At 33.6% G+C, this 16,935-nt stretch overlaps 1 protein-coding gene across 2 annotated transcripts in view; it reads right to left on the bottom strand.

Annotated features, from left to right (window-relative positions):
• LOC126734498 (uncharacterized) overlaps window positions 1–16,935 on the bottom strand; it is a 159,244-nt gene that overhangs the window by 59,999 nt on the left and 82,310 nt on the right. For both annotated transcript variants that reach the window (XM_050438153.1, XM_050438155.1), the window contains exons 18-23: window positions 16,577–16,789; window positions 15,348–15,522; window positions 15,046–15,198; window positions 14,901–14,992; window positions 4,567–4,723; window positions 4,256–4,486 (exon numbers count right to left, since the gene is read on the bottom strand). In XM_050438153.1, the coding sequence (XP_050294110.1) occupies window positions 4,256–4,486; window positions 4,567–4,723; window positions 14,901–14,992; window positions 15,046–15,198; window positions 15,348–15,522; window positions 16,577–16,789 (1,021 nt within the window). The remainder of the gene's footprint in view (window positions 1–4,255; window positions 4,487–4,566; window positions 4,724–14,900; window positions 14,993–15,045; window positions 15,199–15,347; window positions 15,523–16,576; window positions 16,790–16,935) is intronic.

Genomic DNA, 16,935 nt, shown 5'->3' with positions numbered 1-16,935 from the left:
TGTTTGTCGCGTTTCGATAATAAACCACTATAGTCGAAGTCGTTTATAATAGTCAGTGACGTCAGAAAAAACCAACAAGCAACACAACTAGAGTGGCTTAAAATAATATTTAATTCCCTAAATACAAAATCCATTAAAAGCCGGTGACACGCGCCTACTCCAATTGTGTGAACTCAGTGGCTGTTGTCATAGGCCCGCCTTGCTCGCATAAAGCGCGCAGTGGTGACAAGTATATTGCTCGTCCTTTTCTCTCTTGTTTCGCGGTAAATGGGGCAGCGAGATAAACTGTCATTACTTTTAACAGAATGGCAACGCCTATAAACGCAGAAACATGCTTTCCTTGTTATACGTTGCTTTGATACATCCCATGGGCGTGTTTGCGGGTTTATTGTTTATTTTAGTGTTGTTGCAGTTGCTTGCGTTATTATACGTTATTATAATAAATAATATATATTAATATATATTATAAATTTATTTTATTACTTATAATATTATTAATTTACGGTATTTTTCTTCGGTGTTTAATACGGTGTTTTTGTTGTTTTGTTTGTGAAATTTGTGAAAAGTGTATTTCAAATATTAATTTTTAGTATAATGGAACAGGGAGAAGCTTCAACTAGTCGTGAACCTCCTCCAAAAAAAGTGAAAAAACATTTAACTATGGGCGAACATGCAATGGTAAAAACTGTATATGAAAGTATTCGCGCTCAAAATCCCGATTTATGTGCCGAAGACGCAGCAAATTTGTGCGGAAGTTTAACAAAATTATGTCCTAGGACAGTTTTCCGATCGCTTAAAGTTAATAACAAGAAGCAAAAAAAGGAAACAAGAGGTAGAAAGAAAATTGTTCTAGAGGATGATATAAAATATATACTTCGCCGCAAAGTGCACAGTTTTTTTTTAGAAATGAAATGCCAACACTAAAGAAAATTAAGGGTGAAGTAGATGATGATGATTCCTTAACCAAAATATCCCTTGGAGTTTTAAAGCGAATATTAAGCGGTTTAAACTTCCGGTATTTGAAGCGAAATCGCAAAAGCTTTTTATTTGAGAAAGATGACATTGTGTTGTGGCGAAGAAAATTTTTAAAACAAATACGTGACCATAGGCTTAAAGGGAATAAGATATATTATACTGACGAGACTTGGTTAAATGAGGGACACACTCGCTCAAAAGTATGGCAGGACTTAAATGTCACAAGCTCACGGCAAGCATTCCTTGACGGGTTATCGACAGGCTTGAAATGTCCTTCCGGTAAGGGCCGTCGTTTGATTATTACCCACATAGGTAGTAACTCTGTTTTGGATGGCGGGCTTAACGTTTTCGAATCTAAAAATGACGTATTTGAAAAGTGGTTTTCATCAGTATTACGGCTTGTGGAACCCGGTTCGGTGATCCCAATGCGCCGTATCACAGTCGCCGAGTAGAAAAATTACCTACGTCTGCTTGGCAAAAAGCCGACATAATAGACTGGATAAAATCAAAAAACATCCAGTTTGATGAAAATTTGCTAAAAGTACAATTACTTGATATTGTCCGGGTACATAAAGACCGATATATTAAATATGTTATCGATGAAATGGCGCATAAATGTGGAGTTACTCTATTGCGATTACCTCCATACCACTGTGAGCTAAATCCGATAGAACTTATATGGGCGCAGATAAAAGGTGAAGTTGCGAGAAAAAATACAACCTTTAAATTAAATGACGTTAAGCTGTTGTTAAGTGAAGCTATTAATGGCGTGACAGCAGATGATTGGAAGAAGTGTATTGGGCACGTCATTAAAGAAGAACAAAAAATGTGGGACTTGGATACGCAAGCTGAAGTTATGGTTGAACCTCTTATTATCACTCCTGGTTTCGAAAGTAGTGATAGTGACGATTCTTGGACCGCATCAGATAGCGAATGACTAATCTATCATAGTATACTCGCTACTATATAAGTTTTATTTCATACATTTCTACCTGAAAGAGTTTTAGGGTTTGCGACGCTGATTATTTACTAAAAATTCTACCCGTAATTAGAATAATAGAAAAGTCATAAATAGGTTCTCGAACTTGCAATGCCTTTATTTTAACATTTAACACGACGTTTCGGTTGGTAGTATTCCCAACCGTTATCAAGTGTAAACTGTATCTATTTATTACTACTCTACCAATGTCTACCACCTTCAAAAACAGAATAATAGGAATTATATATATAATAGGAATTTAAAAATATAGTAAAGGTACTAAGCCCATATGTGAAATTCAAATCATTTTATCTTTTAAAACTAGAAACTCTTTGTATGAAAGAAGCTGGAGATATGAAGTACATATTTACCTCTTTATTAATATCCCATTATAATAGGCATTATAAATAATAACTAAAGAGAAATTGTTGCCGCCACTGAATTTATTTCCCTCTTCCCTTGCTTCACTCGGCGCGCCCTAAAGCTGAAAATACGTCACTGACTATTATTTCCGTCTCCTAGTATAGACAGAACAAATATTTTTTATTATTTATTTAATGTAAATAGTTTTTTTGTATAGAAATTTTAAAATCAATATTAAAAGATATATTTACTGAATAATGTATGTATTTAAATATTATTTTTGTCTCTATTTCTGTCTTAACATGATTAAGATAGATGGTTATGGTTCTTAAGTAATGCTGTGCGTTGTTCAGGACAAGGCAGCCAGAAAACCAAATACTCGTACAAAGGAAAGAAAATAGTATAGTATCAAAACGTAAATACGTAAGTTATTCTCCTAGTTTTTGTACTATTTTATTCATACTTTGTAATAAAGTAAAAAGTTGATTAGTAGGGTTTATTTAGGCCTCTACTTACGTTTAGCTTAATATTTCTTTCTATAGTGACCTGTTTTTAAGTAATTCATCTTGTTTGAGAGCCCCATTTTGGCCCCAATTTAGGGTATTTAGGTTATATTATTGTAAATCCTTGTATTTTATTCATTGCTTGCTTGCTTTGACTGTCAGTATTCTCATGAAATTATTGGTCCCTTATGACAAAAATAATGAAGAAAATTCTAAATATTTCGAAATTGTTTCATCGGGCTTTAAAAAGGACGCGTTTTGTCACATTGATTCAGTTTTACTGGTTTAGTCAGTTTTTACCTTGGAAACACTTATACGACAGTCAACCCAAGTTAGGTTAGAGTTTTTGACGTTGCCAATAAAAGTGTGTTTCTGAATTTCATTACAATATATACGAGAACACAAACAACAAATTTGATTTGTGTATTTAGCTCGAGTACCTCCAATTTTAAGGGAAAATTTTTGAAAACTCATATCAGTTAAAAAGCATAATCTAAATAAGTTTCTGGTTGTCTTGCCTTGAAGAAGCCAATAAGCAGAAATAAGTGTAGTACCTTTACTTTTACTATATTTCCCTATTTACAATGTATCCTAAAGAATCTGTCCTTTTGACATTAGTTTTTTTATTATTTTTATATTTGAAATTATATTTAAAAAAAAAGTATTTTAAGTATTGTCGAGTTAGAAAGGAGTTTTGAAGGGAGTGTAAACGAGAGATTTAACGAAGAGAAGTATATTTTGTTCATATTTTTAATTTAACTTTATTTACCTTGATAACGGTAGTAGATATAACTACTGAAACGTTGGTTCAAATTAGGTATTTTTATTAAAAAAGTAGGTCTTCTCGTTGTTTTTATCGTTTTTGTCAATTTTAATATTCATAACAAAGTTAGGTAGGATATTAAAAAGAAGAAACAAGCTCAGAGATTAATAGATTAAACCTCAGCTCCTAGGTATAAAAAAAAATCTATTATACCTCAAGTAAATTATTGTATTTAAAACTTATTGAACTTAAATTAAAATAAGTATAACGAAAGGTACCATTGAAGGTTTAAGCTCATATTTCTTTTAAATACGTGTATAAGTCTATTTAGATAGTATTTTCTAAATTGATTTTTGCTAAAGGTGACGTAATACCCAATAAAAAATCTACAAGATATAAAAGACTAATATGTAGTTCAAAAAAAAGATAAAGATGCATATGCATATGCCATATAGTGCACATCCGATAGAGATTGTAACCCCGGACTCGCAGCTTGAAACTCTCTATGTTAAATTTTATAAACATAAAGTTGACTGCAAAGCTTAATCTAGGAATATAAACTTAATAAAGACAATTCTACTTTGTAACTTCATTTTAGATCTGTCTTCCCCAACTAACGATGCTAAGAGACTTTTTGTTGTATATACTCTATAGATATTCTAGTTTACATACTTTTTTTCCATTTTTCTCTTTTTCTTTTTCAGATCCATCACTTGATACACTTTTTCTATGTTTCCTTCTCTTATTCGCCTTTTTCGGTATTGCACCCTTAGATTTTGCAATTGGTGCAATTTTCGGGTTTTCTGCTTTAGTGGTTTCTGGATCCATCGGTTCGGCATGTATTTCCGCTACTACTTCTTGTTTTAATGAATCAGCTGGCTTATCACTGTCACCCAACAAGCTCTAAAACAAAATTATAATGAAAATCACGTTAAATAAATCAATAATATGGTGAAAGACCCTTAAATATTGACCCTTCCTACCTTAAGTAGATCTTCCCCATTTTGAGCCTTTTTGACCAAAGCATCTTGCTTTTTGGGAATATTAAAGGCGTAACCCAGTTTCACCAGGGCTTTGTTAACTGAGACGAATTTAATTCTGTCTGGGTCTAGTGCACCTCCGAATTTAACTATACCATACCTGAAAATAATTAATAAAGTAAATTTCATTAATAACGAAACAAAATAGCTATTTTATTTATCTACACAAAATTATCGTTTAATAAATTAAGAGGTTTAATATTTTACGCTACTCACGTTAAAAAATACGTCAGGGACATAAAAATAATATCCATTTGTTTATCCACACAACTTTAACATTCAATTTTATTCAACTTTAACGCCGCGCCTCAAGGTATGCTTTTAGCTACAATAAGGCGTAATAACTAATACAGGCATGAACATGAACATAATATATTTACACAGGAGTATATAAATGTATATACATATGTACATGCCTTAGTCAGTAGAGTCCGTTCAGCTCAGCTGCAAAGTGATTCCAAGTCAAACTTTGGGCTAGGGTAGTTGATTCAAACAGGGAGATAACTCAAATTCTAATAAATGTACTTGGAGGCTAACCGTTATATGTTAGAAAAACTAAGTTTATCGCCTGACTCGCCACTATTGATCCTCCAGCATTTCCCGTATTGTTGCAAGTAGTTGTATGTAAAAAGTCCAGATCAGACTTTTTAATCAGAAATCAGAGGTTTGGAATTTATAGTAGTTTCATGTAAAAACTGTGCAACAGTGTTTGGTGACAGCTCTTGGAGTAAACAAAGTTTCTCACCAGGTTTTTTTGCTGATATGATGCTGGTTTACTGGTGTCAAGGTAATCATAAGGGCTCAGCTAGTAAAATGGAGATAGATGCATTCATTTAAAAGTTTAAACAATTGGTAGTAATAACATGGAATCATATATCTAATTTATGTCGCTGATGGAGAAAAAAAAACCTTTAAAGATCGCCTAGACGCAAAGCTCTAGAGCAACATCAGAAAGTTAAAAAAGAGTGCATCGATCACTTTCAAACGAATTGAATCGTCTGCGGCAAAGGCAAATTGACTGGAATACTTCTTGCACGATCAACAAGAAAAACCACCTTTCACCTCAGTTTGGAGGGTGATAGACCAGCAAAGATTGGACAACCTTATAATAGGATGCAATGCCAATGTACACCACACTATTTGGGGGAGCATCGGGACAAACAAACGAGCTGAGTCACTATTAGATTAATGTGCATCCTCGGGCTTAAATATACTTAATGAGGGGGGCCGAGTCGACATTCGTCAACGTATCGTTCAATTAAGCAAGGAACGCATTCTATGACCTTGTAACAAGATGGCAACTCCGATGATTTACAGGCATCCAAGGAAAACGAACTGGAGTCTCTCTAAAGGAACACTAGGACACAAACTGGATAACTATCCAACGGAGGCTAAAAGCAACCTAGAGCTGACAAAGTCTGTTACAGAGGCTATCAAAAAATGCATTTGAGCAGTCTCCTAAACAAACTATGTCAGACAGCGAATATCTTTTCGTGGAACCAAGAACCGAGTAAGGTTAAGCGAACAGTAAAAACTCTTTAATAAAGCAAACAGAACTAGAGAGTCGAATCTTAACCAGATGCAATGATGCCATAAAAAAGACCAAAAAAAAAGGAAGGAGGAAACTATGCAGGGAGCTAATTGAGATACCAGCATACGCAAGACCCACAAGGCAATAGTCAAGCAACAGACCCTTACTTCGTGCAACTCCAATGGAGAATACACGACAATCAAGGAGGAAACGCTCGGCTTAATGCAGAACACCCCCTACCCGGGATTGGAAATTCTCCAATCAACACAAGCCCAATATCGAGAATGAGAAATTAGAACTGGCAAAAAAGGTTGTAACCTACAACCAAGTTAAGTGGGCGATAAACCATTTAAGTCTCCCAGAACAGATGGTATTATATCTGTGAGGCTTTATCAGGACAAAGAACTGCTGCTACCTGTATTATGCAAAATAATGTAAGCTAGTCAAGCCACGGCGCCAGAAAGTTACCAGAAAGATATACCAGAAAGTTGGAGGGAAGTGAAAGTAATATTCCTACCAAAAGTGGGACGCGACTCATATGTGAATCCAATCTCAAATCCTTCCAACCAATCTGCCTCACATCATTCCTCCTAAAACAGAAAAAAAACCTATAGAAAGGTATATTAGAGACGTTGTACCACCTACCATCATTACATCCGCAGCATCAATATGGTGGCATGCGGCAAAAAGGAGGACTGTAACCGCTGGCCTGAAAGCGACAGACTTACGGGCAAACAACAGGAATCCAGACCAGTGTCCAACTGATGAGAGAAGGGGCGCTAAGTGACCGAACCTTCGCAATTATTATAGCAGACCAAGAGATAACAAAAGCTTTAGAATATAACTAGGTCAAAGACTGTACAGGCCGCCAGAGATAATCCTAACACAGGATGTGGGCAACCATCGTGCTGCAAGAAGAGCAATCCAACATGCAATGAAGCCGGTCAGCAACAGACTCATAGGCGCAGAACCAAGATGCTGTGTCAGCGATAAAACCCGTAAAAGGGATATCAGGAACTGGTTGGAACTAGAGCATAAAAACTATTGGGAACAACTGCCAAATACAGACTCGAGAAAGTAGATAAACCGCCGTGTAGACGTGGGGAAGAAACTACTTGTCACATTTTATGCTTTTGAGAAGCATTTAACTAGACTAGGGCGACGCCAAATTTTCAAAAGAGAGGATAAGAACCCCACCACTGGGCAAAATACTGCACTTACCTAGCAAAATACCTAGAAGTAACAGAACTGAACACGTGGGAGTAAATCTAGGGGGCACAAGACCGCATTGCAGGGAAAAAGCTGATACCATCCTACGGAAGTTTTGGTGAGCCGACAAGAAAAAATGACTGGAAAACTGATGAGTACAAACTCAGACCCTGTTGAAAAAATGCGTAGAGATATTTGCGGAAAGCTTTATTATAAATTGTCTAGAGATAGCTATCCAAACGACGGTAAGGTTCCAAGCGAAGAAGAGTATTGGAGTTCGTGGCAAAAAGCAAAAGCTACTGGAAATGTATCGGATTACAATTTAAACGTTTCCTTTTTTACTCACCAAATCCGAACATATAAATCGATAATACCATTCCGTATCACTTTACATATGTAAATAGCAAACCATACCCTGAGTTTACAACGTTTTTGGCAACTGTCCGCACATCAAGGTGTTATTTATTCCATTACCTTGACTGTATAATTTTATAATCTTCTATTTACAGCAATTTACTTGGTAGTCTTATGACGGCAGCGCTTATTAGCATTATTATTATTATATTATGTTTAATTTTTAATATTATTCATTAATTTCGTATAATATTTAAATTCATTCCTCCTCATTTAAATTTAGCAAAATGCAAGTTGCCCATCTTTTGAAATGTCTGTCTGAATATCTACATGATTAATTTTTATTTCATGTCAACAGTCCATTGCCTTATTACGGTGACCTTATCGGGCGTCCTAGATTCTCTAAGATGGTATATATCTCTCTTTTGACAGATGTATTTTTCCAGATAGTCTTAAGGCTGTCCTAGTGACGCCTTTATTTAAGAAGGGAAATGTACAAGATTCGTCTTGCTATCGTCCTATTTTTCTTCTCTCAACATTATGAAAAGTTTAAGCAATTGCATTGTTTAGCTTTCTTGATTTATAAGCAGGTCAGAGTATTGAGCATAGAATCCCTCAAAGTGTAGTGCTTGGTCCGCTTTTGATTCTTATTTAAATTATTGACCTAGTGCATAATAATAATATAGCATATAATATATACAGTGTATAATAAATATACAGGGTGTTCATTTGAAAACTTCCCACCACGAATTTATCGAAAACCACTGTTTAAAAAAAAAAACCGCCGAAATACGTCAAAAGGTTTATCAAGGGGGACAACTCTCTTTTCACCTTCTGCCCCCCAGAATCATCCCCTTAAAAATTTTAAATGGCAAGGGGTATCGAGTAATAGCTTGTTTAAAAGGTCTTTCGAAGTCTTTTATTTTGACGTTTGATTTTTTTTAAATCGGTTGATTCGTTATCGAGAAAATAAAAAAAATCTTTGTTTATCTTAATTTGTTCAAATAGAAAACAAAAACATGAAAATATCAGTTTTTATTTCAATAAGTGTTCAAAATGTTGCCCGTTAGGGTTTGTATTCTTTTCATCAACACAGATATCCTGGGCGAACTGTATTTATTGTTATACCTGCTTAGTTATTTATAGTTGCTAAGGAAAATAAAGAATTTATTTTGCCGTCAGTTACATTTGTGACAGTCTTGGAATCGTTATAACTGTTGCAAATAAAAAAACGTGATCATCGGCGAATGCAAGTTTCTTGGTTTGTTTAGTGACAATAAACTAAGGTTTAAAGAACATGTTCAAAGAGTGAGAAAGAGATCACCTTGTTATGCTCTAAGGATGGCCAAGATTAATTTAGGACAGCATATTACAAAAAGAATTTATTTTGCCTTGATAGAATCACATTTGAGATAAGGGATTCAATTCTGAGTCAACTTATTCGGTCTATCTTTGTACTACACAAACGCGCTGTGCGTTACTTGTGTGGAGTTGATCCTAGGCAGCACGTCAGGCCTCTGTTTGTTCGTGAGAGAATTCTTACTTTGACCGGCGAATTTATTCTTGTGCCGGCAGGCATGGTCCATAAAAAATAGCTTGAAAGTATGCTTGATAGCTTGCTTATGCCAATAGGCAAATTAATAAAAAATTCTATTTTTTCTAAAGGGAACCATTTTCCTCTGGAATTTAAAAATATGGAAAGTAATAGTCACGTCAATAGGCTAGTTAAAAACTGTCAGCTTTGTAAATAAGAGCATTGAGATCTTCTACGGCTATCAACTTCTTTTTTTTAAATACGGACCTGCATTTTTTATAACTTTATTTTAATTTTTTATTTTAAACGCTTTTTTTGTTCCCTTTAAAATGATGTATCTTATTCATAGGTTTTTCAACGTTTTGACGTGTTAAAAACCAGCATCAGAATTTTTCCTTCATGCGGACCTGATTTTTTTTAAATTGTAAATAAATTACTTATTATTACAGTAAAATAGTATCTTTTTGGTTGTTATTTAAAAATATTTATGAACGCTAAAATAATATAAAAGTAGTAATATTAATCATAATTCCATTTTAGACACAAAATTACTTGGTTTTTTCAATTACCTTTAAAGAGTGTACAATTTGATAAGCTGTCATCAATTTATTTATTTATTCAATAATCATCTGCTGAATAACATTATTGCTACTAAATGTTAAATATTAAAATATTAAAAGGAGGTATTTAAACAAATAAATACTACAACAATGATCTGACTAACTTTATAATAAATTTATTTTTAATAAACAATATAATAATGTACTAAAGTAAATTCAAACCTTATATAAAATAAATAAAGAAAATGATAAATAATAATAAGTACATAATTATGAAAAAAATTGTCCTTAATCTAAATGTTCGAAATAACGACCATTATTTTGTAAGCATGTTCGCGCATTGATTACAATTTTCCTTTGAATGTTCCTTAACATTTGCGGAGACATTTTATTGTACGCTTCTATTTTTAAACTTAGGTCCTCTAAACTTTGAAGCGTAGTTTCAAAACATGGTCCTTAATAAAACCCCATATGGAAAAATCCATAAGTGTTATATCAGGCGATCTTGCAGGCCAATTTATAGGACCGTTATTACCAATCCAACGATGGAATTTAAAATTGTTTAGAAACCTTGTACAACGCGGATCTCGATGTGCAGGTGCACCGTCATGTTGAAAATATTCAAAGTTTATTATTACATCAAGAGGGATATCATCCAAAAGATCTTACAGAGAATTTGTTAAAAAATTATTATATACTTGTCCAGTAATGTTCATCTACATCGATAAGGTCTAAACTTATTTCGACTCACTATTTTTTTGGCGGACATTTTTAAAATTCCAGTCTTTTTCTGCACTTCTCTAAGAGAACTACCGCTATTTTGAATACTTTTGTAATTAATGTATCCTAAAATAAATAATAAAAACAATTAAAACTAAAATGTTTAATCCGGTTTACCCAGCACGTTTACTTCTGCTTCGCCCTTATTCTACTGTTACACTGGCGTCTCTCCTTTATGGGTTCTCAAAAGAATCACATTGGCGCAAATTTCTTTCTAGGCTGGCAAATATTGTAAAACTTTTGTAAACAACAAATTTGTGTACATTTGAAGTGCATCATTTGCATTGCGAAATGATCTTGCATAACAAAACAATAAATCGGTTCCGTTACAGTAGCCCCCCCCCAGTTGTTTAAGAGCATTAATGTTTTAGCACATTATAGCTTTTACCTAGCACTACCTAGCACCCAACTTACAGAGCTAGCACCACACCCTCCCAGCGAATTATAGAATATTTTCACGGGGGGGGGGGCAATGTAACGCGAACCCCCCCCCCCTCCCGTTTGTGTTATTTCCCCAAAATTTTAGCACCCGATAGCCCTTACCTAGCACTACCTAGCACCCAACTTAGAATGCTAGCACCTCCTCCTCTAGTGAATTACAGAATATCTTAACATTTTTAGCGGGAGGGGATAGGGGGTTCGGGTAGAGTTAATTGGTTATATCGATCGACGCTGTTCGTCTTGAGATATGATTGAGACGTGTATGTTTTATTTTGTGTATTTATTGTAGAAGATAAATTCAACTGAGAAGAAGCCACGCGCATCATATAAAAAAGGACAGAAAAGTGTATATTTCTCGAGATGGAAAAAGCGATTGGGTGGTGTAAAAGCGAGATGGGGAATCAACGAGCTCGTTGCCGCTGATGACGCGGTGGCTTATTCTCAGTTGAATTTAAATCAACAGAGGTTTTTTTTTATTTTGCCTTCATTATTTGATTCATAACCTAAATACTTTTTTGACAATATTGTTTTTCTTACTCGATGATATATTAGCTTTTTAATTCGCAGATATAGGCAGGTCTACTAAAAACGAATCAATCTTATCATTCTCATAATCTCTCAATCTCAATCCTCAATTTGAACTAACCAATAGTCAGTTGAAGCGATATGTATGACAACTTACTTTATAGGGACAGAGAAATACGATATACGGAATACCCGCAACCCGCAACACGCCGAAGCCCTGTGACCGGTCTCCCTAAATGTCAGTCAAGACGCTGGAATTCCCAGTGCTCCTCTGATTTGTTTTAGGCTCGCTTTATTTACATTTACATGCATTAACTGAAAAAGTGAAGTTGTACTTACATACCTACGTAATTTTTGTTGTGTTTAGTTGAGTCATTGGTTGAGTTGGCCATTTTTCTTTTGATTCTGTTTATCTAAGAGGTAAGTGTATTAATACCAAACTACATACACGTCTCAATCATATCTCAAGACGAACAGCGTCGATCGATATAGCCAATTAACCCAACCCGAACCCCCTCCTCCCTCCGCTAAAAATGTTCAAATATTCTGTAATTCACTAGGGGAGGAGGTGCTAGCTTTCTAAGTTGGGTGCTAGGTAGTGCTAGCTGAGAGCCATCGGGTGCTAAAATTTTGGGGAAATAACACAAACGGGGGGGTTCGCATTACATTAGCCCCCCCCCCGGTGAAAATATTCTATAATTCGCTGGGGGGTGTGATGCTAGCTCTGTAAGTTAGGTGCTAGGTGAGAGCTATAGGGTGCTAAAAAATTAATGCTCTTAAACAAGTGGGGGGGGGGCTACTGTAACGGAACCCAATAAATCCAGCTGTTCTTCATTTGAAAACTTCGTTTTGACACAAAAAGAAACCAAAAGAAATAAATCAAGAAAGTAACAAGCAAAAAAAAAATATCACTATCATAGTAATTCAAACAATATTATTTTACATTAGAAATTGACTAGAAAACTTGATGCGACTTCTGTCAAAAATATTATTTATGTTTGGTAACCATGAGAACGCAGACTTCAACTACGGTCACAGCCAACTAAATTGAACGGATAATATCAATCAAGTATCATAATTTAAAACTATATTTTTTAACATTTATATTTATTAAAAGAAAGAATAAACATTTAAAAGTATTTAAGTTTTTAGCAATTAAAAAAGTAAGATCTGCACTAAGGAAAATTCCTGATGATGGTTATTAATACGTTGAAACGTTGGGAAACATATGCGATGAAAAACATAATTTTAAAGGGAATAAAAAATGCTTTCAAAATAAGTTATAAAAAATGCAGGTCCGTATTTAAAAAGAAGAAGTTGGTTGAAGCCGTTGCCAAGATACCAAACGTCATAAAAAAAACTTTGTAATTGAAAGGAAGTTTCTAAAACTAATAGTTTTGGAAATAATAATTAAAATTTGGCGTTTTTTATAAATCATCCTGTAATTCACGAATTAATAAACTTTTTACAACGCTGTAAAAGGATTTAGAATAAGCATCAAAATTGGCAGCTTTTTTCTAATTTAACTGCTCTCGAATCTCCTATAGTTTCGGAAATAGCAATAGTCATAGCAAAGAGAACACCCTGTATAACAGGTTGACGGATGACAGAAATATTCAAATCAGATGAAATTACTTTATTTTTAATAAACCTTGTTATCACAACGAATGTAGTCTCTTAGAATTTATTTAAAAGTGTTGTGATTTTTCAATATACACTATTTAAATTATATAAAAACTCATTAATTTGATTATTCTGAAAGCGCGGTGGTATTAGGTGAAAGCATTTGGTCATGTTGTCATTTTCTGAGTTCTGATTCTCTTGATCTGAACTGCTGACCGATCAAGTTGTATATTGAGGGCCCAATTTTGAACTTCTTTATGTAAGAACCGGTCATCCATAGGCAAGGTTAGATAAGCTATTAGGACAAAAATAAGTTGGCAGGGAAAATCTAAGCTGTTAAGCTATAACTATCGCTCTTATTCTAGTTGCTACTTAGAATGCTATTATTTTCTCGGCTATTTGTGCAACTTTAAACTACTCTTAATACCTCGCTGAATGGGTATAACTGTTTTGCATTCAAGTGGATTCCAGAGGGCTAAAAAATAACAACAGGTTCCAAATAGATTGTGCATATTGTATATTTAACCAGTTTTATTTCTACACTGCCCACACAAAGTTGGTATGTTGGCAGGACTGAGTGGGCCTTCACTTTTTTAATCGTGTGTGTAGCAAATCTTTGGCAATTTAAAGTTGGCAAAGGAGGAAGAAAAGGACAATATAGATTTAGGTGGCCAAATATACGGTGCAAGCATCGCAGAGTAAAGATAACTGGAATTTATTCAAGAATGACATTCTTTAAACCAAAAATATTAGGCGTGTTTTTGACAAAACTACTTATTTCAAAGTGGGAAAATGCGCTGCTCGAATATCGCTCAATATCAATCGCTTTGGAATTTTTAATACACCTTTATATATATATAAATAAAATATATAACTATATAGCCGTTTTTTTTCTTTTTTTAATAAACTGCGAAAAAATCGACAAAAAAATTAATAAATTTTAGAACCACTTCCCCTTCTAGAAGAGAAACGAGATCGGTTAAATGGAGAGAAAGTTGCGTAATTTGGTTTCCATTAAAACACATTTTTGAAATTTAAAAAATTCCGAATACTTTTGGAATTTTGGATATTTGGATTTTTGGAAAAAAACTGAATATTTGCGATATTAATTTTTGTATGCTCTTTGATTAGATTTCACATTTTCCGTGCTACGTTCTCTGTTTTACAAAATAGTATCAGATTTTCAAACCATATTTGAGTTGTCTTCATCAGCTTTGTTTTTTTTTTTTTAATACAGCACTGGATTTTGTATTGGGGATTTTTAAGGAAGATACTTTTATATTTCTAAACCAACGATGTAGTATAGCCCTTATGCTAAAAAGTTTTAGTAATAGATTTTTATATAAGAACTCATATCTTATAAAAAGACAACATACATTTGTAATAAGATTTATGAACTTTTAGAACACAGAGCTAAGTAGAAATCTGAAATATAATAAGCATATACAGAAAAAAAATCGACATCAAAGTCCGGAACTGTGGAGCTGAACACCTGCAAATAGCGGTCAAAAGTCTGAATATTAATTCAGTAAGGATTTTTAAAAAAGGATTATTATATTTATTGAATCATTACAAATAAGTTTTATAGATAAGCTGAGTTGTGTTCCATACAAAAATATTGGTTTATGTTAACTTTCACAACATAAAAATTGTTAAAACGTCCGGACTAATAGGCTGACATCAAAGAAAATAGATTATCGTTTAGAGAAACTCTACTTACCATATATCCAGCGGTAAACTCTTTTTAGCTTGTTCAGGATCGGCATCCGCTGCTTTACAGGCGTATATTCTTTTGTGCTTCTTAAATATTTCCTAAAATCGCATAATTAGATAACATGAAATGCATTAAATACTCGTGAAATTACTTGTAACGCCTCAGTAGATGAAATACTCCAATTGCCAGTGTCGCCAGCCGGTTTAATATTGGCAAGGTGACTTTTCGTGAGAGCTTGCGGGTATTTGGTGAAAAATTTATTGTAAACGTAAATTCGGTCTTTGGAAACTGTGGTCTCCTGTACCTGATAAGATGATAAGAAAAAAACGGTTAGCCCTCGAAATACATATTTCGTCGTTAAGTTTAAAGTATCGTAATAAATAACCCATTTGCATTCTGAAGACTTAATAAATAAATGAATTATTGCAGGCATATAGGTATTCTTTTTTTTACCTTGTCTACAAGGTAAATTTTGTACTGGTCGTCATTTATTTCCAAGATTTTGCCCCTGGCATATTCGGTTTCGGTACGGGCGACACATAACTCATCAACCTTCCACAAGTTTTTCGTTTCTCTTTCCTTATCATCGGAGTAAAAAATTTGAAGATTCTTAAACATTTCGTTTTCTCTGTAGAAAGAAACGAAGAACAGGAATTAAATTACTATATATCATTTAAAAATATTTAAAAATTCATGCTTTCTTAAGAAAGAGGCGTCTAAAAATATTTAAATAAAATAATTGGATAAATATACGTATAGAAACTTAAATGAATTATTTTTGTTAAAGTTGAAGAAGTAGTCCATACTTGCAGTGGAGTTAATATGTCAATGGGTAACTAAAAATGCTTTGGTCATCCTCCACTAGATTTATTAAAAAATTAATAATCCTACATGTTTCGGACATATAACATGTCTATCATCAGGGATCTATAAAGAACCAACAAAACTTATAGGATAAAGATTCAAAGTGTTAAATTACAAGGTATTAAAATTACTTACACAAATTGAGGGTTTTCGTCAATATTAAAGATATAGTGCCTCCGGCAAGGCCAAAAGGTTAACAACTACCAATGAATAAAAGTGGCATCTACAATAATGATAAAAAAGCAATTATCATCATCAATTAGTGTTGTAATCATGTGATTTTAATGTTTCTCATGCATCTTAATGTAAGTTTTATGTCTTCAACGTCCAATTATTTATTCTTTAATTAATTAAGCTTTTTTATCATTATTGTAGATGACACTTTTATTCATTGTTAGTTGTTTTAACCTTTTGACTTTGCCGGAGGCATTATATCTTTAATATGTATTGACGAAAACCCTCAATTTGTGTAAGTAATTTTAATACCTTGTAATTTAACACTTTGAATCTTTATCCTATAAGTTTCCTTGGTTCTTTATAGATCCCTGATGATGGACATGTTATATGTCGGAAACATGTAGGATTCTTAAATTGTAAATAAATTTAGTGGAGGATGACCGAAGCATTTTTAGTTACGTATTTTTGTCAAGTTAAGCAGGTATTCTGGATATACTTTCTTGGAAAAATATTTATGATTTACCAACAGTGTAAACGTGAAATAATTAAATATTTTATTACCCATACATCATGTTCTCAAATTTTTCAATTTTCAATTTATGAACACAAAAAAGCTATGGATAACTGATAATATAGATTACCTGTCTCTGAACTCATGAAATCGTACCCATATCAAATAGGGATTTTCCACTTTCACCACGTCAATTTGCCTTTTTTTTATGTTGCTCAGATCTTCTTCGTCAGATTCGTCAGGCTCCTCATTAACTTTTTTAAGCAGAGATGACATAAGACCATCTTCTTCGTTATATTCCTCATGAGTAAGTTTATATTGGGGCCACTCCAAATTGGTAGATCTAAATAAACGAATACAAAATACAAAGATTAAAATATTATATTAAAAGTTATGGAAATGAAAAAATAACAAGAAATCATTGCAAGGTTCTTCTGAGCTTGATGAAGTTCATTTATGAAATTTTAAGTTTTAAAGCACATAGACACC

This window comes from Anthonomus grandis, chromosome 3, assembly GCF_022605725.1.
Source record: "Anthonomus grandis grandis chromosome 3, icAntGran1.3, whole genome shotgun sequence".
NCBI classification, from domain to species: domain Eukaryota; kingdom Metazoa; phylum Arthropoda; class Insecta; order Coleoptera; family Curculionidae; genus Anthonomus; species Anthonomus grandis.
This window is presented reverse-complemented; position numbering and strand designations above follow the sequence as displayed.